General features: G+C 41.3%; 1 protein-coding gene and 2 long non-coding RNA genes across 4 annotated transcripts in view; 1 reads left to right on the top strand and 2 right to left on the bottom strand.

The window, feature by feature from the left end:
- LOC116408441 overlaps positions 1-10423 on the bottom strand; it is a 26664-nt gene extending 16241 nt beyond the window's left edge. The window contains exon 1 of the long non-coding RNA XR_004220931.1: positions 10342-10423. This is a non-coding gene — a long non-coding RNA (uncharacterized LOC116408441). The remainder of the gene's footprint in view (positions 1-10341) is intronic.
- LOC116408442 lies at positions 1150-10730 on the top strand. The gene is made up of 3 exons (XR_004220933.1): positions 1150-1473; positions 6068-6149; positions 10361-10730. It is a non-coding gene; the product is annotated as an uncharacterized LOC116408442 (long non-coding RNA).
- Positions 10731-11930: 1200 nt separating this feature from the next.
- On the bottom strand, positions 11931-15607 carry fgfbp1 (fibroblast growth factor binding protein 1). Of its 2 annotated transcripts, NM_001112903.1 has the most exon segments (3): positions 11936-12207; positions 12240-14198; positions 15500-15521. In NM_001112903.1, a coding segment is annotated over 1 exon segment (675 nt). In that variant the 5' UTR covers positions 14182-14198; positions 15500-15521; the 3' UTR covers positions 11936-12207; positions 12240-13506.
- Positions 15608-22949: the final 7342 nt, after the last annotated feature.

A 22949-nucleotide genomic window follows, 5' to 3' on the forward strand; every position in this document is an offset into this window, starting at 1 on the left:
CAGGGGACTGTGATGGCCATTCCAGAATATTGTACTTCTCCCTCTGCATAAAAGCCTTTGTATATTTCCAACTGTGTTTAGGGTCATTGTCTTGTTGGGATATCTAACCCCTGCGTAACTTCAACTCTGACTGATTCTTGAACATTATCCCTAAGATTTGGTTGATTTTGGGTTGAATTTATCCGACCCTCGACTTTAACAAGGGCCTCAGTCCCTGAACTAGCCACACAGCCCCACAGCATGATGGAACCTCCACCAAATTTGCCAGTAGGTAGCAGGTGTTTTACTTGGAATGCAGTGTTCTTCTTCCGCCATGCAAAGCGCTTTTTGTTATGACGGAATAACTCCATTTTTGTCTCATCAGTCCAAAGCACTTTGTTCCCAAATGACTGTGGCTTGTCTAAATGAGTTTTTGTATACAACAAGCGACTCTGTTTGTGGTGTGAGTGCTTCTTTCTCATCACCCTGCCATACAGATGTTCTTTGTGCAAATTGCGCTGAGTTGTAGAACGATGTACAGATACACCATCTGCAGCAAGATGTTCTTGCAGGTCTTTGGAGGTGATCTTTGGGTTGTCTGCAACCATTCTCACAATCCTCTGCATATGTCGCTCCTGTATTTTTCTTGGCCTGCCAGACCTGGGTTTTACAGCAACTCTGCCTGTGGCCTTCCATTTCCTGATTACATCCCCTACAGTTTAAACCTCTGAGATAGCTTTGTGTAGCCTTCCCCTAAACCATGATACTGAACAATCTTTGTTTTCAGATGTTTTGAAAGTTGCTTTGACGATCCCATGCTGTCACTCTTCAGAGGAGAGTCAAACAGAAGCACAACTTGCAATTGGTCACCTTAATTACCTTTTCTCATGAGTGGACACAACTGCCTAAGAAGTTCAAGGCTTTACAAGCTAATCCAACCAATTTGGTGTTGCCAGTAATCAGTATTGAGCAGTTACATGCATTCAGATTAGCACAGCAGACAACTAGATACTTCTTCACTAAAAACAGCCCAGTATTCAGATGTTCCTGGGAAATGAAAGACATACCACTGTTATCTTTTTTGTTGAAAGTGGAGTAAATTATTATGCAGGCTGAGAGGGGTTCCCAAACTTTTTCATATGACTCTAATATAGTTCTAATTACCTACAATGTTCCTAACATACCACTGCATGACCCAAAGTGCATCACACAGCCATTGCCCAGCACAGTGTCCCAAGTGCATCCCAGCACCCATGTTACAAAGGGCATTGCCACACAGCGCACAGCTGCATTCTGGAGGCAAACTATTTTTTATTGGCTTTAAATGATTTCTTAACATGTGATCTGCTGTTTCATAGGTGTCCTCTTGCCATCTGAGTACATAGGTGAGAACAACAGACTGAGAGATAATTATGTTACCAGTGCTAAAAATGACTGTTCTCAACCAATTCCAAGCAGCACATGGATCATTAATTTCATTCATCTTTAGCAAAGGTATGAAAGCTTTTCAGTAAATACACAGTTTCAGTAAATACACAGTTCACAATACTATAAGTTTGTGCCAGCATGGTTTTATGCGTAACAGATCTTGCCAGACTAATTTAGTCGCCTTTTATGAGGAGGTGAGCAGGAACCTTGATGCTGGAATGGCAGTTGATGTCATCTACTTGGACTTTGCTAAAGCGTTTGATACAGTACCTCACAGAAGGTTAATGATCAAATTAAGGAATATTGGCCTAGAACATAATATTTGTAATTGGATAGAGAACTGGCTGAAGGGTAGATTACAAAGAGTGGTGGTAAATGGAACATTTTCTAATTGGACCAGTGTGGTTAGTGGGTACCGCAGGGGTCAGTCCTTGGTCCTTTGCTTTTTAACTTGTTTATTAATGACCTGGAGGTGGGCATAGACAGTACTGTTTCTATTTTTGCTGATGACAAAAAATTGTGCAAAACTATAAGTTCCATGCAGGATGCTGCCGCTTTGCAGAGCGATTTGACAAAATTAGAAAACTGGGCAGCAAACTGGAAAATGAGGTTCAATGTTGATAAGTGCAAAGTTATGCACTTTGGTAGAAATAATATAAACGCAAACTATCTACTGAATGGTAGTGTGTTGGGGGTATCCTTAATGGAGAAGGATCTAGGGGTTTTTGTTGATAACAAGTTGTCTAATTCCAGGCAGTTTCATTCTGTGGCTACTAAAGCAAATAAAGTTCTGTCTTGTATAAAAAAGGGCATTGATTCAAGGGATGAGAACATAATTTTGCCCCTTTATAGGTCCCTGGTAAGGCCTCACCTTGAGTATGGGGGGCAATTTTGGGCTCCAGTCCTTAAGAAGGATATTAATGAGCTGGAGAGAGTGCAGAGACGTGCAACTAAACTGGTTAAGGGGATGGAAGATTTAAACTATGAGGTGAGACTGTCGAGGTTGGGGTTGTTTTCCCTGGAAAAGAGGCGCTTGCGAGGGGACATGATTACTCTGTACAAGTACATTAGAGGGGATTATAGGCAGATGGGGGATGTTCTTTTTTCCCATAAAAACAATCAGCGCATCAGAGGTCACCCCTTTAGATTAGAGGAACGGAGCTTCCATTTGAAGCAGTGTAGGTGGTTTTTCACGGTGAGGGCAGTGAGGTTGGGGAATGCCCTTCCTAGAGATGTGGTAATGGCAGATTCTGTTAATGCCTTTAAGAGGGGCCTAGATGAGTTCTTGAACAATCAGAATATCCTAGGCTATTGTGATACTAATATCTACAGTTAGTATTAGTGGTTGTATTTATAGTTTATGTATGTGAGTGTATAGATTGGTAGGTGTGGTTTAGGTGTGCTGGGTTTACTTGGATGGGTTGAACTTGATGGACACTGGTCTTTTTTCAACCCTATGTAACTATGTAACTATGTAAAGTATGACATAGGAGAAACATCACCATTTAAACCTATCAGTACAGGTTGGGCACCCCCCTTCCTCTGCAGAGAAATATCAGTCCCTGTCAAATAGTTCACATGGTCCCTAAAAATGGATCTGAATTCTCTCACATACAGTGCTATTCACCCCCTTGGATTGTTCCACATTTTATTGGGTTACATAGTTACATAGGGTTGAAAAAAGACCAGAGTCCATAAAGTTCAACCCTTGCAAGTAAACCCAGCACACACAAACCTATACTGACCTATCTATACACTCACATACAAACCCATACTGACCTATCTATCCACTCACATACAGACCCATACTGACCTATCTATCCACTCACATACAGACCTATACTGACCTATCTATACACTCACATACAAACCCATACTGACCTATCTATCCACTCACATACAGACCCATACTGACCTATCTATCCACTCACATACAAACCCATACTGACCTATCTATCCACTCACATACAGACCCATACTGACCTATCTATCCACTCACATACAGACCCATACTGACCTATCTATCCACTCACATACAAACCCATACTGACCTATCTATACACTCACATACAGACCCATACTGACCTATCTATCCACTCACATACAGACCCATACTGACCTATCTATACACTCACATACAGACCCATACTGACCTATCTATACACTCACATACAGACCCATACTGACCTATCTATACACTCACATACAGGCCCATACTGACCTATCTATACACTCACATACAGGCCCATACTGACCTATCTATACACTCACATACAGACCCATACTGACCTATCTATCCACTCACATACAGACCCATACTGACCTATCTATACACTCACATACAGACCCATACTGACCTATCTATACACTCACATACAAACCCATACTGACCTATCTATACACTCACATACAGACCCATACTGACCTATCTATACACTCACATACAGACCCACACTGACTTATCTATCCACTCACATACAGACCCATACTGACCTATCTATCCACTCACATACAGACCCATACTGACCTATCTATCCACTCACATACAGACCCATACTGACCTATCTATACACTCACATACAAACCCATACTGACCTATCTATACACTCACATACAGACCCATACTGACCTATCTATACACTCACATACAGACCCACACTGACCTATCTATCCACTCACATACAGACCCACACTGACCTATCTATCCACTCACATACAGACCCATACTGACCTATCTATCCACTCACATACAGACCCACACTGACCTAACTATCCACTCACATACAGACCCACACTGACCTATCTATCCACTCACATACTGACCTATCTATCCACTCACATACAGACCCATACTGACCTATCTATACACTCACATACAGACCCATACTGACCTATCTATCCACTCACATACAGACCCACACTGACCTATCTATACACTCACATACAGACCCATACTGGCCTATCTATACACTCACATACAGAACCATACTGACCTAACTATCCACTCACATACATACCCACACTGACCTATCTATCCACTCACATACAGACCCATACTGACCTATCTATCCACTCACATACAGACCCACACTGACCTATCTATCCACTCACATACAGACCCATACTGACCTATCTATCCACTCACATACAGACCCATACTGACCTATCTATCCACTCACATACAGACCCACACTGACCTATCTATACACTCACATACAGACCCATACTGGCCTATCTATACACTCACATACATAAACTTGTATATATACACACATTAATACTAACTGTAGATTTTAGTATCACAATAGCCTTGGATACTGTGCTTGTTCAAGGGTTACAACCTGAAATTGAATTGGATTGAATTCAGGATTCCTATTTCATTTATACTATGTAAGGTGTAAGTTATATTTTATTGTCCCACAAATGTTAGTCAAAGTAGGTAATAAAAAACTTGGCAGAGCCTCCTTTGGCTGCAATTATAGTTGTGAGTCTTTTGCGGTAAGTACAGTATTCCATATAAACTTGTCAATTGCTGAAAAGAAGAATGCACTTTAGAGGCTGATCTGGCGCCATTTTGTAGTGCGCATGCTTCTGATTGGAGGTTGGCACCAGGGGGCACAACCTCACATGAACCCCTCAAATAATTACAGCATGTGTCCTGGGTTTTCCAGCTGCCCAGAATTGCACCAAACCAAAACAATGGGCCCCGCTCCTTTCCCTTCTACTGCCATAGTGGCAAATGCTCCATCTCTTCTTAGCTCCTCTTTTTAATGAAGAGAAAACACAGGGTAAATATTTCTATAGTACTTCTCTGTTTATTAACCAAAGTCTTTGAGCAGAACAGTGCAACAGTTAATGTCTCAGTCCGTCTTCATCTACAGTATAAGTATCTAGGAGAACAAATACACTTTTTCCTAATTCCACGCTAATTCCTAAATAACACTAACCACCCCCCATCAGTTCCCATGGGGGAACAAGCCCACCGTGTGGGTAGCACTGGTTTAGATGAAGGGAATAAGGATTCGCTCGGCTCCACTCTTCCCTTTTTGCACTCTGGGGAACCAAGAAGACCCCCACAAAGGAAAACCAGATGGAGCAGGGTCTGACCGCTCTCCTAGGGGGAAAGCAGGGGGATCAGTTAATCGCCTAATTGTAGTCAGACTCTCAGCACATTCCTAAACCTTGTTATAAACACTCATATTAAAGGTGCCAGTAGCCGTAATTAACAATGTGTGTGGGGATCTGCCGGAAACCAATGGGCTTATTTGTTCATTTATCTGTGCAGTATTCCTGTGCCGGTGCAGCAGAGAGTTTCTCACACTAAATTATTTGCACTGGTAAAACATCCAACGCTGGAAAGGAAGGCGGCTCTATTTATATACCAGTTTTAATTGCCCCCCACTTGTCTTTAAGACTTTGCAGCACTGATACCGCATAGCAATGCCTTGAACCATTCAACTTTACTGAAGAACGAACATTTTATTCATGTATTCTGTTGCAGGCTTGAATTAGGTCTGCATGCAGTTTGCCTAGTTCAGCTGGTGTTAGAGCTCAATGATGCTGCAAAGCTGCCCTCACATCTAACACCCTTTTGAAATTGATGTGTGCAGTCAAAAACATTTTGGACTAATTGACTTAATGATCTGCTTTCTTTCTTTAGAACTCTGTCCTGACTGTTGGAAAAACTATATAAAGCAATGAAAGTGCAGTAGTAAGAGGAGCAGATACAGTGGCTGTACCAGGTGATACATATAGGAAAGATAATGCTGAGTGTTTATATGTCCTTTATATTTCCATTTATTGACGTCACAAGTGGTTTACATGACAGATATTGTTCAGCAATTCTAATTAAACATCTGTTTATTTCCCATAAGCTGGGAATCAGCCCCAAGCATTTCTCACATGCATCAAGTCAGTTCTTTATGCAGGGGCTCCTTCTCTCCCCAAGCATATCTTATATAAAGGCTTGAATATTTTTCCATATATTGGCTCAGTCTGGCATGCTGTCAGCACTGACAGTGAGTATTTGAGGAAACAAGCACAACTAGATAATGGATGGACAAATGGCTGCCAGGCTATGTACTCAGATGAGAAATTTCCACCCTGGGAAGCAGAGCCGTGGCTTAGCTGGCACAAACATGAAAGCTCGATAGATTGTAGTTTAAGCGCAGGCAGGAGTCTATTAGACCGAGCCTGTTGGGTTTAAAAAAGCCGAAGGAGGTGTCTTTACCATTGCAGTCATTTGCCACTTTGGTCTTTCTGCAACTTGTGCAGATTGAAGTGAAATCCTATTTGACCTTCTTAATAAAAGGTCAAAGAAATCATTACGGATAACAATAGATTCATCTGTGTGTATATTAATTATTTGTTAAGCTCCAACGTGTTCTGCATTGCTGTACATAACGGTACATAACCGATATAGAGGCAAAATGATACAGTAGGTAATGAAGGTCGTGGACATAAGGGCTTACAATCTGTAGGGGTGGGGAAACACAAGGTATAGGAGTATATATCCGTATGGGGAAGGACTGAGTGGTGCAGAGTGCAACTATATGGAAGTGCAAGGAGCACATTTTGATGCAAGTACCTGGTTTTAGGCGCAACTGACTGGAAGAAATTGTGGGATTGTGGAGGTAAATGAGCCCTAAGTTTATTGATTTAAAGGAAAATGGAATGTAGTGTTGTCCTGCACTGGTAAAATAGTATATATGCTTCAGAAATACTACTATAGTTTATATAAATAAGCTGCTGTGTAGCCATGGGGGCAGCCATTCATGCTGATAAAAATGAAGAAAAGGTACAAGTTACATAGCAGATAACTGATAAACTCTGTACAATATAATGGGGTTTTATCTGTTATCTGCTATGTAACCTGTGCCATTTCTCCTTTGAATGGGTGCCCCCATGGCTACACAGCAGAGTATTTATATAAACTATAATAGAGTTTCTGTAGCCAACACCCCAGGTGTACCAGTGCAGGGCAGCAGTATATTATAGTTCAAGTACTTTGATACATTTTCATTTTTTGGTGTTACTGTTCCTTTAACGTGGGGCATTGTTAAAGATAGCTTTGTAGGTAGGAGTTGCATGGATAGGTAGCCATTTTTTTTATGGATGTGTTGCTTACCGTGATGGACATGGCAAGGCTTGGGAATGTGTGTGTGGGAATAGAGTTGAGTTTTTATAAAACCAGAGGCCATCCAAGGGGATATAGTAGAGAGGCAGTTGGACACTTGAGATATGACAGAGGAGGAAAGTCAGGAGAAAAGAATTAGATATCAGTGATATCAGCATAAAGCTGGTAATGAAAGCCAAAGAGCTGATGGGTTGGCCGAGAGACGCAGTGTATAATGAGAAGGTTAGTGGTGCAATACAGAGCCATGAGGAACCCCACTTTTTCTGGAAAAAATGCACCCGCCTTATGTTTTCTCCCTGTTAGTAACATTGGTACCAAGGGCTATTTCCCTGGTCAGGCAGCAGCCATAGAGTCACTCTAATGTTTCATCCCAGTTTTGTGTGTTGGTGACAAGTTTCATGTTTACTCTGTGAGTCACTGAGACTGGAAATGCGTTTGAGCTTGTGACCAGCACCCGCTGCTTCACTCCTCTCTATTCACCCATACGGGTGCAACAATAGAGGCAAAGCCCCAGCCCCTGATTCACTGAGAAGCCTTTTGTTATTGGTGCATATTTTCTGTACAGGGAGGAAATATTATTTCCAGTACATCTCTGCACCATTGCTACTGGTATACTTGCCTGGATTCGAGGAAACAGCAAATCCATAATAACAAAAACCAATGGAAAAGACAATACGAAAATAAAATAGGGGTCATTTACTTACTTTAACACCACACTTAAAATGGGCAGATCAGGGTGTGGCCTGATGCATGAGGGAAATGTGGGTGGGATTGGGTTGGATCAGAGGCCAGGGGGCTGTGAGTGGAACTGGGCATATCATGATTGGAAGTGGGCAGGCTGGGATCTTAAGTGGCCCTATATCCCCTTGTTCAACGTGAGTTCAAAAATAGGGCTTTTTGCTAATCGTTGTAATCGTGATAAGTCTATGGTAAAGGGACTATATTAGCACCTATATTAGAAAATCAGCCCCTGCATCTTAACAAACACAGTTTAATCAGCCGTTTTTTTTTTTTTACAAAAAAATTAGGTGTTAGTACTACACTTAGGTAAGCTCACGTGCCAAGGCCCCTCATTGTACCACACTGCCTATTAGCATTCTAAGTCTATAGTGCAATGGTTAGGCCATGGTGCACTAATGTAGGGAGCTTTTAAGCTCCAGCTTATTAACAAACACCACTGAGTAGTTCCTTGTTCTAAAGGCTGAATGGCAGCTAGAGGCAATACTTGGCTACAATTTGTACATAAAACACAGAAAAAATATTTCTGAAGGCAAGGCATGCGCTGCCAATATTTCTCTTTCACTATGGTTTATCATAGTACCCCTTAATCTCAAAGTAGAACTAAAGCCTAACTAAAGAAATAGGCTAGAAATGTTGCACATGATGTTTTGTACTTCTGTACCAGCCCAAGGCACCCACAGCTCTTTAGCAGGGAAGGTCTGTGCCCCCAAAGATGCCCCAGTAGCCCCCCATCTTCTTTTCTGCTGATTCCCTGCCCATACTTTGTGCTGCTGTCACTTACCTGAGCTTAGGGGTCCACTCACAATATACTGTATATATAGAATATAAATGTCTCACTATACTGTATATATAGAATATAAATGTCTCACTATACTGTATATATAGAATATAAATGTCACACTATACTGTATATATAGAATATAAATGTCACACTATACTGTATATATAGAATATAAATGTCACACTATACTGTATATATAGAATATAAATGTCACGCTATACTGTATATATAGAATATAAATGTCTCGCTATACTGTATATATAGAATATAAATGTCTCACTATACTGTATATATAGAATATAAATGTCTCACTATACTGTATATATAGAATATAAATGGCACACTATACTGTATATACAGAATATAAATGGCACACTATACTGTATATATAGAATATAAATGTCTCACTATACTGTATATATAGAATATAAATGTCTCACTATACTGTATATATAGAATATAAATGTCACACTATACTGTATATATAGAATATAAATGTCACGCTATACTGTATATATAGAATATAAATGTCACGCTATACTGTATATATAGAATATAAATGTCACACTATACTGTATATATAGAATATAAATGGCACACTATACTGTATATATAGAATATAAATGTCACACTATACTGTATATATAGAATATAAATGTCACACTATACTGTATATATAGAATATAAATGTCACAATATACTGTATATATAGAATATAAATGTAACAGTATAAGGCAGATTAGTAATTCATTCAGATTCACATTAAATGACAGCTCTGAAACCAGTGCAATTAGCATCAAAATTTTAGTTTACATGACAGGCCAGCCTCATTTTTTGGTTGATAATTTGCTACGACCCCTAAGCTCAGCTTCTCAACAGCTGCCCAGAGCCCACTGAGCATGTGCAGAGTCCTGGACAGTTTCAAATAAAAAGCTCCTGTGACAACTGGAAAGACCAATATCATTACTACTATAGAGATGCTGAAACCTTTGGCTAGTGCAGTCAGTTTATTATATAAAATATGGCATTTCTAGCCTTATTCATTTTTAGGGTTTAGTTCTCCTTTAACCCAGTAATGCAGTACTGGATTGGGCCTTTTTTATTTGTATGCAAGGAAGCACGCAAAGTCTCTGCCCAGCGCCTGCCTCACATGAGCAAATGCTATTTTGCTTCAATTCAAGCTAAAAATCAGAGCTATGGGGGGTTCATAGTTGGACAGGTTAATCCTCTCCTCACAGCTCCCTCATTGTACGAGTGAAGTGCAGCCCAGACTTACCTGTTTTGTCTGCCTTCAGGTACAGCGAGAGAATATTTTGTCTACAGAAGCTCCTGTTGAACCCTTGTTTGCCTATGGAATGGAACCCAGTGACGGTGGCGCTTTGACATTTACACTTTTCTTCTGTAAATACCCTCGAGGCAGTGAAACAGCAATGCTAAGGCTAATGCCACATTGGGTGGATTCTCAGCAGTTTCGCATCAAATTTCGCTTAGTGTGGCTGCAGTCAGGCCCATGCAATGTCTCAGGGTGCCGACGCAACTATCAGATATTTCCAGCGTAGGGGCAGATTCTTGGCCTGCCGGTGTGGCACTAGCATTACACTGAGTTTCTGGAAAGCTACAATGCATGTATTAATGGCTTTATATACAGTGTAAAGAGTTTTATTCAATTCACTTATTTTACTATTACTTATATTGTATCCATCCAACACACAAGCACATCCACAAACTACATTTACCCTTTATCCGCCTTTTTATTTCCCTTGTGTCAATAAAACACCCCTGCTCTTGGAATGAACACCAAGGGGTGGGCCCTTGTGGCCCTTAGCGCTCTTGCACTTGCACCCAGGGGCTTTAAGGATGACCCCTAAAATCTGTGAGTCTGTTTCACTGCCTGAGATTTGTTGCAGACCAATGATAGCAGGAATATCAGAACAATTTATCATCATCATTGTCCCCATATTGTTTAATGTAGAAGGAATTTTTAACTGCATTAAAGAGCAGAATTAACCACCCCTTTAACTGGAATTGTACTGATTCAGAACCACCTCTTTTAAATTCTGGCTGATTTTCAATGTAAAATTGAAATAAAGACAGAGGCAGCATTAATGATTCTGGAAACATTAATGTTGGGAAATTTATTTTTTGAACTGAAAATATTCACGGTTGGTCGTTTTTTGGTTCTGCAGTTCTTCACTTTAGAATTTCAGCATCTATCTGGTTGTTAGGGTACAAATACCCTAGCAACCAGGCAGTGGGTTGAATGAGAGCCTGGAATATGAATAGGAGAGGGCCAGAAAAGCATTATAATATTTCATAAAAATTAACAGTCTGTGACCCCCATTTGAAAGCTGGAAAGAGTCAGAAAAAGAAGGCAGATAATTAAAAAACTCTAAAACTTAAAACAAAAGGAAGATCAGTTGAAAAGTTGCTAAGAATTGGCCATTTTATACCATACTAAAAGTTGAATTTGAATTACTCCTTATATACCAAATCTCATTGTTTATATCAGGGACAGGCCTTTCCTTCTACATATAGTGGGTGCTGTTGTTATGCCATGATATGCCGGCCAGGACAAGGATTCCTACCCTTTGCCAGTCAGTGCTGATGGGTGGAAAGGAATCCCTTTGCTGCTTGGAATTAGTGATGAGCCAATTTTTTTGCCAGGCATGGATTCCCAGCGAAATTCCACATTTTACATTGGTAAATGTGTCAAAAAGGGTGTGGTTGTGTGAAAAAGGGGTGTGGTCACTTCATAATACAGGTTCACCCATCGCTACTTGGGGTACATAGATCCACACAGGTTTATGATACAAGAAGTGAACATTTTTACTTTTTTATAATGTGGAAAATTAAACACAAAGTAACTTTTCTTTTTTTTTCATTTTATTGAGTACAAAAGAATACAAAGTACTGAAAAAAATCATAGTTTCTAACAAGGCCCACCTGAGCCGAGAGTACGTATTTATATACAGCGCATGGTTTATATACTGTTTATTGGCCCATCCCAAGCAAGATATGTACCAGTATAGCAAGTTTATTCAGGAGTCATCCTTATAGGGAATAGGTAACTGCTGGCCCCCCAGCCACTGCAGAACTGGAACTCTCAGCATCACCATTGCCAACTGACCTATCATATAGAGTTATACCTGCCAACTGACCTATCATATAGAGTTACATAGAGTTATAGAATATCCTTCACAACAGACATGTACTTACTGTACAGCTGTACAAATCTCCATTAAATAAAATGCTAAATTATCCACATTATGGGAAACATTTCATTGTTCTCCTTTAGGGATTTTCTTCTTAGTTTCTCTTCTTAATATACTCAGAGCATTACTCAGAACTGCTTGCCCTGAGTGCAGAAGGACAGCATACAGTATAATAATATATAACAGTATATAATGCTTTATACCTCCTTAGATCCAGGGGGTACTCCCCTTTGTAACTAGAGGTAATTCATCTATTATATGTACAGCTGTAAGCTCTTTGGGGTATTGAATACATTTTTTATATAGCAGAATATATTGGTACTGTTATATTATAAATAAAGTACAGCAGAGGCTTTTATCAGTTATAGCACTTAATAAATAGGATTCCGCATTTGTAGTTATAGTAAAAAAAAGTACAAAAAGTTTTATACTAACATTTAAATAAGCATAGACATACGGACAGAATAAAAATAATTGTATACATTGGATATTCCCCCAAATCTCTCACTTCCACTAATGCCAGACAGGTGCCCTTAACATTCCAAGAGAAAAAAAGGGTAAGAAGTTTCCCCTGATACCCATAGATTAAATGGGAACTAAAGCCCCCAAATAACATTTGGCCACTGCTTTGCCACATTACTACCTACAGCTGCCCAGTGCAAGTAATGTTCTAGACCTTTGTGCCCTTTCCCACTTGCCCTTTGGGCTAGCCAAGAACCTTAGGCACAATGATACTTACTGACAGATATGTGCCAAAGGTGGGACACACAGTTGGGCTTATTTACTCACATAGGTGATAAATTGCAGAAATGCGCCTGTGTTACTCTCAACCAATCAGCTTTTAGATTGTTAGTCTACTGACAGAAAACAGAAGCAGAGATGTGATTGGCTGTAATTTAAGACCTAAATCAGAAAATGATTCACATTCTGCCATCAGTAGGGGACCAAATGAGAAAATGTAAGTAGCAGGGAATATGGAGGGCTAAAACTTAAACAATCAGGGTTACTTAATGTTGAAATAGTAGAGTAGCTCAGTGCAGTTAGGTTGTGGCCACCTCTTTGGGTGTTCAGTTGTCCTTGAAACCATTTACACATAGAAAGGAATCAGATCCATTGATGCATCTGGCACACATAGCACATCATTCATTGTAGTAGAATAGCCAGGGGTGTGGCAGTGCTGGATGCCTCATGTGATGCTGCCTTATCTGGAGCCGTACAGAGGAACTGGATCAGCAGCTTTTGCTCTGTAGCATGGACAAGAAGAAGTTGCAGAATGAGCCCCAGGAATTGCCGCAGTACTCTGCCGCAATTCTCTGCTTTTCTGCAGGATCAGCCTCCTCCTCGCAGTCCTTTCCTGGTGCCGTTGTGGGGACTTGGACATCTGGCTCCACGTGTGTGTGGCTGCTGCCCACCTGTTGGGGTACCTGGGAGCCGAGGTAGCGCAGGTGGGCCTCCTGGGGGCCTCTCTTGCACTCCTTAGATTTCAGAACAGCCTTTGGATCTTGGCAGATCTTTTTCTGCTTCTTTAAAGCACGAGCAATTTGTTTCCAGTATGACTTCTCATTCCCGGCGTATTTGGGGCAAGAGGATGGGTTTCCCCCAAAGCTACAGGAGAAACTTGACTCTTCCTTTCTGCAGTCAATTCTTAAGGTGACACTCTGTGCCTCTGTCACTGCCCAGGTACAGGTGGCATTTTCTTTGCTTACAAACTTCCCTTGCAGAGACCCTTTGCCTCCTCTGGTTCTGCCCCCCTTTCCCTGAGGGCTGTCTGCCTCTGCCTTTTTCTCCCCTTTAGCTTTTCCCCTCTCCTTCTTCCCTTCTCGCTGATTGTTACCTTCCACCAGCAGAACGTTGGACATCAGCAGAGTAATGAGACCCAGGAATGCAATGTGTACCAGCTTCATGGTGTAGCCGTGCCCGCCTACAATACAATAACATGGTGCTGAGTTAGTCATGAATAAGTGCAGGTAATTAACAATAATGCCCACTCCTAGTGACAATACCTGCCCTGTCCTGCGGATAACATGCTGAATGAATAACACTTATAACTTGCTCCTTGCTGTTTCTGTTATAGGGGTAGTTCCCCTTTAAGTAACTTTTATATGGTATAGAATGGTCTTCCTTTTTTTTTTTTATTTCTTATAGTTTTTAAATAATTTGCCTTCTTCTTCTGCCTCTTTCCAGCTTTCAGATGGGGGTCACTGACCCCGGCAGACAAAAAACTATTGCTCTGTAAGGCTACAATTTTATTATTATTGCTACTTTTTTTTATTACTTATCTTTCTATTCATGCACTCGTATTCCAGTCTCTTATTGAAAACACTGCCTGGTTGCTAGGGTAAGTTGGGCCCTAGCAACCAGATAACTTCTGAAATTCCAAACTTAAGGGCTGGTGAGCCAAGTAAAAAAACACACAAAATAAAAAATGAAGACCAGTTGCAAAGTGACTGAGAATATTAATATCTACATCATACTAAAAGTTGATTTTAAGGTGAAAAACACCCTTAGGAAGCCCTGAAATTTTAAGATAATCACAATATCTGTGTAAATGCATATGGTCAGTGCCAGAGTACCATCTTTCACAGAATGCCTTGTGATAATACCATATCCCTATATCTTAATAGGGTGTTTCACCTTCAGCTTAACTTTTAGTATGTTATAGAATGGCCAATTCTAAGCAACTCGATTGGTCTTCATTAATTATTTTTTTTATCATTTTAAATGATTTGCCTTCTTCTTCTGACTCTTCTTTCAAGTGGGGGTCACTGACCCTGGCAGCCAATTTACTTTTGCTCTGGGAGGCTACAGTTTTATTGCTACTTTTTATTACTTATTTTTCTATTCGGACCCTCTCTTATTCATAAACCAATCTCTTATTCAAACCACATCCTGGTTACTAAGGTAATTTGGACCCTAGCAACCAGAAAGCTGCTGAAACTTCAAACTGGAAAGCTGCTGGACAAAAAGTTAGATAACCAAAAAACTAAGAATAATATTAAATGAAGACCAATTGCAAATTGTCTCAGGATATTACTCTCTACATCATACTAAAAGTTAACTCAAAGGTGAACAACCCATTTCAAGCCCAGTAAGTTGCAAGCATCAGGGCAAATGTAGTTCTTAAAGCTCTCACATATATTTATAGTTATTTGTAGTTGAGATTTAAGTTGCATGTAGGTAGGGCAGTACATACGGAGACATGAGGGTAATTAGGCCACATACCTGGTAGTTAGGAAGAGTGATGGTTCCAGTGCAGCCTGCCAGCACATGTGGTCCTACCTGCGGGAGAGAGAGGTATTTATACGGAGCTGGGACACACCTATGTGCCATTGGGTTACGACACAGGCATAGTGTATATATCTGCCTGACACACCTCCCTGGAAATGGGCCAGTGATGTAGATGGGATCACGCAGACTGCACTGGAAAGGTGCTCTGTAAACGTTCACCCATTGACAGGCGCTTCCGCCCGGCCCATTGTTCCCTCCCTGCGCTTATTGTTTAGAAACTTATTCCGTGCTCAGTTCTATAATAACTATTAGTACTGTAATGGCTGCTGGTTTCTTCTGTTATTTGTAAAGCAAACATTCTGGGTATGCCGGAGAGCTGGTTCTGCACTTTATTTGTAAATCTGTATCTATAGCATATCTATGTAGAAATAAATATACATTAGAAGGCTTCCGTGACCATATAGAGATACAAGTGGTTCAGTACAGGTCACCTAACTGCAAAGTGAATTTCAGTACAGGTATAGGACCCATTATCCAGAATGCTCGGGACCAAGGGTATTCCGGATAAGGGGTCTTTCCATAATTTGGTTCTCCATACGTTAAGTCTACTAAAAAATTAATAAAACATTAATTCAACCCAATAGGATTGTTTTGCATCCAATAAGGATTATTTATATCTTAGTTGGGATCAATTACAAGGTTTTGTTTTATTTCTACATAAAAAAAGGAAATCAGTTTTAAAATTCTGAATTATTTGCTTATAATGGAGTCTATGGGAGATGGGCTTTCCGTAATTCGGAGCTTTCTGGATAACGGGTTTCCGGATAAGGGGTCCAATACCTGTATCTGTATATTTAATAGCACATTATTATGTCTTGCAAACAGAATTCTCTTTTCTGCTTACTATTTACAGTATATGGAACTTTATATATATATATATATATATATAAAAGTTGTAGTGCTTCAATGTAAAATAGTTTTCTTATCTGTCAAACCCCAGTCTATATATATATACAGGCAGGGCCGCCATCAGAAATCACGGGGCCCCTCACAACAAAATTTTCTGGGCCCCCCTCCACCCAGCCCCCCAGTGCCCCCTCCCATCAGTAAAAAGGACACACAGACATTGGTAGCCAGGGTCCCCCAGTTTGTGCCTGTATGTTACCCAACCACTTAGATTGTAAGCTCTACGGGGCAGGGACCTCCTTCCTACTGTGTCTCATACCACATGGCACTTATATATATATATACATATATGTATTTATTGTGTTTATTTATTATATCACTTGTCCTCCCTGTGTGTAATTTTGTATTCTGTAAGACTGTACAGTGCTGCGTACCCTTGTGGCGCTTTATAAATAAAGTTATACATACATACATACATTTAGACATATACAGAGTTGGACTGGGTCAGCAGAACACTGGGAAATAACCTGGTGGGTCCCTGTGTCTGTGTTGGTGCTGGCCCCGCCCCCTGCGCAGGGGGGGGTGCTGTTGGACTAGGGTGGGGGCTCCTAAGCTGGCAGCCCTGGTGAGCCCCGGACGCAAATATATATTTTATTTATATAATATAAATATATATTTCACAAGAGGCAAGAATATCCTGTATATTATATTCTTATAAATGGTGCTTAGTGATGTCTTCCATTATAATCTGTGTTCAGTAATGTAACTTCTATCTCATGACTCAACCAAAATGTGTGTATAGTAAATAATGTACCCACTTATTGGTAAATATAAGGATATTAGAAGTCACATCAAAATTCCATGACCTGTATTAAAGCACTCGGCCTTCAGCCTCGGATTTCCTTTGGCTTCATGCCTTTATAATATCCTTGTATTTTACACTAAGAGGGTGCATTATTCCCAATATTTATATTTATGGAAGAAAACCAGCACTAAGGCAGTGAATGAAAAAAGTGTTTAATGTGTTTTAAAAAATGATCTCTGTACAACTGATTTCCATTCCCCATTAGGCGATCCTGCTGTCCCTATATATATATATATAATCGAGCCAAAACATCGAAAAAAGCCTTTTTTTTAATTTTGTATTAAGACCCACGAGTGTGGCTTTTGAATTACAAATACATAAAATATCTGAGAACCTTTTATCAATAAACACCTTCCCCTACAATGCATTAAGTATACTATACAGCCTATTCTGATATTTTCTTCCATAATAATGAGACAGTGTGTTGGTATTGATAAAAGTTGGTCATTTACTGTGTATCTTAAAAGTTGTAGTGCTCCAATGTAAAATAGTTTTCTTATTTGTCAAACCCCAGTCTATATATATATACAGGCAGGGCCGCCATCAGAAATCACGGGGCCCCTCACAACAAAATTTTCTGGGCCCCCCTCCACCCACGCCCTGCCCCCCAGTGCCCCCCTCCCTTGTCCTCCAGCTCCTCCCCCTCAGCATCCTCCAGCTCCCCCCCAGCGCCATTCCCACTATCTTCCAGCTCCCACCCCCCCAAGCATCCTCCGGCTCCCCCCAGTGACTTCCTGCGATTGCCCCCTCTTGATATGTGCCCCAGCTCCCCCCAACATCTGCACAGCTCCCCCAGCATCCTCCAGCTCCAGCCCCCCCCCAGCGACTTCCTCCAGCCCCCCCCACCCAGCGACTCCCTCCGGCTCCCCTGCGGCTTCCTCCGGCATCCTCCAGCTCCCCCACCAGCGACTTCCTCTGGCCGCGTCCTCTAGATCTGTGCCCAGCTCCCCGCTGCATCTGCACCTTTTATATGGTTGCGCCCCGTGTGTACGGACTCACACAGCGCAACCAATCAAATTTCCCGCTGGCCACCAATGACAGGGCCCGTAGCTCTTTAAAGGGGGCCCGAGCTAAAAAAAAAACTGAATCCCGCCCGGGCCCCCTTTAAAGCGAAGATATTGTCCGGGCCCGGCACAACAGTCCCCCCTGTGCCCCCCTGATGGCGACCCTGTATACAGGTATCAGACTCATTTCCCGGGAACCTGTTATCCAGAAAGCTCTGAATTACGGGAAGCCCTACACTTAATCAAATCATTCAAATTTTAATTTTTTTTTTACTTTTCCTCTGTAATAATAAAACAGGACCTTGTATTTTATCCCAACTAAGATATAATTACCCCTTATTGGGGGCAGAACAGCCCTATTGGGTTTATTTCATGGTTAAATGATTCCCTTTTCTCTGTAATAATAAAACAGTACCTGTACTTGATCCCAACTAAGATATAATTACCCCTTATTGGGGGTAGAACAGCCCTATTGGGTTTATTTAATGGTTAAATGATTCCCTTTTCTCTGTAATAATAAAACAGTACCTGTACTTAATCCCAACTAAGATATAATTACCCCTTATTGGGGGTAGAACAGCCCTATTGGGTTTATTTAATGGTTAAATGATTCCCTTTTCTCTGTAATAATAAAACAGTACCTGTATTTGATCCCAACTAAGATATAATTAATCCTTATTAGAGGTACACAATCCTGTTGGGTTTATTTAATGTTTAAATGATTTTTTAGTGGATTTAAGTTATGGAGATCCAAATTACAGAAAGACCCCTTATCTGGAAAGCCCCAGGTCCTGAGCATTCTGGATAATGGGTCCCATACCTGTATATACACACACAGTTTGTTCCCCAGATATGTTTGAGTGTGGGTGCCATATTGTTAGGCAGATCTGCAGGTTATTCAGAATGACACTTAGGCATGGCCTATGGCAAAGGTGAAAGAGGTTTTGCTCTGCAGTTTGGGGGTTACAGGGAGGGCTGTTGCCTGACCTACATGGTGGCCTCTTATCTTCAGAAATGGGCTAGAGGTCACATACAGAGCCTTTAGAACTCACTTTAGAATGGTTTCAGCTTCAAGGCATTTGAAATTCAGACTGAACTGCATGTATTTTGGGGGGTGGAATTGGGAAATATCAGCATTTGGACTCTAGGGGGAGCCATGTGCCCGAGGTATGAAGCCGAGGATCAGTTGGTAGGTTGTTCCATGCACCTAAAAGAACCATTGTAAGTATAGAAGGAAATCCATACGTCACATATTGCTCAGGTTACCCAGAATAAGTCTGGGAGTCAGAAATAATTCTGTCAATAATTCACTTTAATGACCTCTGTCCCATTCATTTTAATGACCCGTGTTTAACTGTATTTAAGGGGATCAAGGAGATCCACCCTAACCAGCACAGACACTTGTTCCTGGGCCTTGAGCTACAGGATAAGGATTCCTCATGTAGATAGGTGTTTACATACAGTAAAGTACTGGCACTCACGCAAATACACGCTACAGTCTGAGCGCAAACAAGGAGATCCCTTACAGGGCAAACACACTCCGTTTGTGTACCTTTATATACATAATGGAGAACATAAGAAATTAGCTTATTCTGCACAGTCTTGCTTTGATTCTGAACAAGAAAAGGATAATGTATGCTAGAAGATCATTGGAAACAATCCTGTGGGTTACAGCAGAGTGCGGCAAATGCAAAAACACTGAGTGAGGCCAAACAGAGAGCGTATGTAGAGAGAGGACATGTGAGACTAAATGAGACTGTTATGAGCAGAGACAGGCCAGTGAGCTTTAGCAGCCATAGTAATGGTGGCAATCCAACATCCTTCACTCCCTGTCTATAATATAGTGTTGGAGACGGACCTGTTGCTATGGGAATAATGAGAAGAACAAACCTAGTGATGGTAAGATGGTCTTCTGCTGTGCATATTAGTGTAATCTCTGTACCCAGCTGGTTGTTTGTACTAAGCCAACTGTCTCCCATTCTCCTCTTCATAAGTGCCTCTGCCCCGTGCTTATACCGCCTGTATGTTATCAGCAATGATTGTACGTCACAGTGCCGCTGTCCCCCAATCAGAACATGGCTTTAAAGGAACAGTTCAGTGTAGAAATGAAACTGGGTAAAATAGACAGACTGCGCAAAATAAAAAATATTTTCAATATAGTTAGTTAGGCAGAAATGTAATCTAAAAAAGTCTGGAGTGAGCAGATGTCTAACATAATGGACAGAACACTACTTTCTGCTTTCAGGTCTTTAACCTGTTCATTAGTCAGTGACATGGGACAAATGCAAACTAACTGACAGTTATGTCCCATATGGCCCCCCCCCTCAAGTCACTGATTGGTTCCTGACTGCTAAAAGCTCAGAGAGCTGTAATGCAGGAAGTAGTGTTCTGGCTATTAGGTAAGACATCTGCCCACTCCAGCCTTTATAGATTACATTTTTGCCCAACTAACTATATTGAAAATATTTTTTATTTTGCACAGTCTATCTATTTTACCCAGTTTCATTTTTATACTGAACTGCTCAGGGTTGCTACCTTTTTAAAGCTAACTCACCAGGCAGCAGAGGAGGCGGCAACAAAAGGGGTGGTCTGTGATGTCAAAGGGGCAGGCCCATCACTGATGTCCTACGAAGGATTGGAAAAAGGCAGAGAAAAAAAGGTAAGTTTGCAGTGCATTGTGGGTGGATCGGAGAGTGGTACACTGCTGGTTAATTTGTGATACAGACCTTAAGGTAGCCATACATGTTACAATTATGATCTTTCCTGCGACCATTGGTAGCATGAAAGAAGGTTCGTATCCTCCATTGACATTCAGGGCTGAATCATCAGATATGGAGGTAGAAACAAAAGGAATTCTACCCCTATCTAACAAATTCAGCCCTAAGCGCAGCAAAACCATTTGTCCCACCCGATCGACGAGACAACCGATATGCAAGGGTTTTGTAATGATAATATTGGTGCGTGTATGGCCGGCTTTAGTCTGTGTTTTACCGCCTAGGCCTGCAAAGTACCAGCCAGGTGGCAACCCACCAATCAGAATATCTGGACTCTCTGCTGATATCCAGGGCTCAGTTATATAGTACTGACTGGCAGGTTTTTGATCTTACCCTGTTCCTGATATTGTGTGGGGTTAATGACATTGTGTTATTATTGCTATATTACGTCATTCTAAGTGGCATCCGCTGTATTTAGACTCATTAAAGTTGTACAGCGTGTAACCTTTGAGCAGTGCCATATAACTGTAGCGTGTGTCATCCCAGGGCAGAATTCACTATATTATTTGTTACTGTCACCGTGCCAGCTATGACAACAGGCAAAAACATTTACTAGAGCAGTTTGTTTCCTTCTCTGCTTATCACTGACAGGCCAGTCAATGGAACTCACCGGCAGTACTTAGCATTGTACTTGAACTGTAAGTGCAGCAACTGCAGTGCAACCTACCAGGCGTCGACTGGGATTCAGAATAGGCCCTGGCATTTCAAGTACACAGAGGCCCAAACAGCCCCCGTGTGCCCAATAAATAGTGACTGACTATGGCATCTTACAGCAGCCCCTCTGGAATTTGCCAGAACTCACAGATTGCCAGTCTGGGCCTGCAACCTACATATGTGTTGCTAGCGAGCCGTACAATAAAGTATAATTTTCAGGGCTTGCGTTGAGGGCAAGAGTTAGAGTCTGATTTATAAAAAATTTAACTGGGGAGTCCAGAGTGATTCCAGCAGTTTGAAACGTATCACATTTCTTGAAAGTTAGGTCAGGCTAATGACTGTCAGGAACCTGGGGTATGCTGGCCACGGCCACTCCAGGCTGAGCCACAGGAGGCAGTGTGGTTGGGCCTGGTGGATAACATCAATGACTTTTCTCCCTGTCCGTGATCCCTGGTAACCACCTACAATCCATCTGCAGGCAAAAGCCTAATTAAGGTGCTATTTAAGCTTGGCTCCTCCAACAACCAGTGCTGGATCTTTAGCTTCCTGATGGCCAAGTCATCCAAGTTCCTGTCCTGTAATTCGGTCCCTGCCCTGCCCCTGTTCCCCTCTGGTTTTGACTCCCTGGTTTCTGACTGGTGGCCTCTCATTGGATTTCTGCATGTCTGTCATCTTCCCCGACCTTGTGACCGAATGGCTGCCCAGACCAATTGCCTCTGCTTAGAACTGTTTTCTGCCTGTTCTGCTTTTTAACTTTTTTGTTATAAAATTTTTGTTCTAAAGCAGTTTGTGTCAAGCTTCTGTAGTGTTAGTGGTGAATCAGTATTATATCAACTAATGGACCCCTCTTCTAATATATGAGGCTATTACAAGTCACCTTGGAGTTCCATGATCTTTTTATGGTCATGGTAATCCATGGTGACTTATAATATCCTTATAATTTACAACAGGGGGTACATTATTCCCTATATAAATCCAGCTATTGACTACAGTGTCACTACAATATCTGTTTAAGGACAATGGTATACATAATAATCCTGGGTGTTTCATCTCCCAGCCATTTAGTTATACCTCCCACGAACTTCCCATGAATCTCAGTGACAGTCACATGTGTGGTGCGCCCTTATGGGGGCCAGGTGATGAATGGATAGCAATGCTGGCTATTATTTTTACGTACCAGAGGAGCTACTAAACACTGAGGTGCCTCAAAACCGCTGGTTGAAATGAAATATAAGGACAAA

Source organism: Xenopus tropicalis, chromosome 1 (genome assembly GCF_000004195.4).
Source record: "Xenopus tropicalis strain Nigerian chromosome 1, UCB_Xtro_10.0, whole genome shotgun sequence".
Taxonomy (NCBI): Eukaryota; Metazoa; Chordata; class Amphibia; order Anura; family Pipidae; genus Xenopus; species Xenopus tropicalis.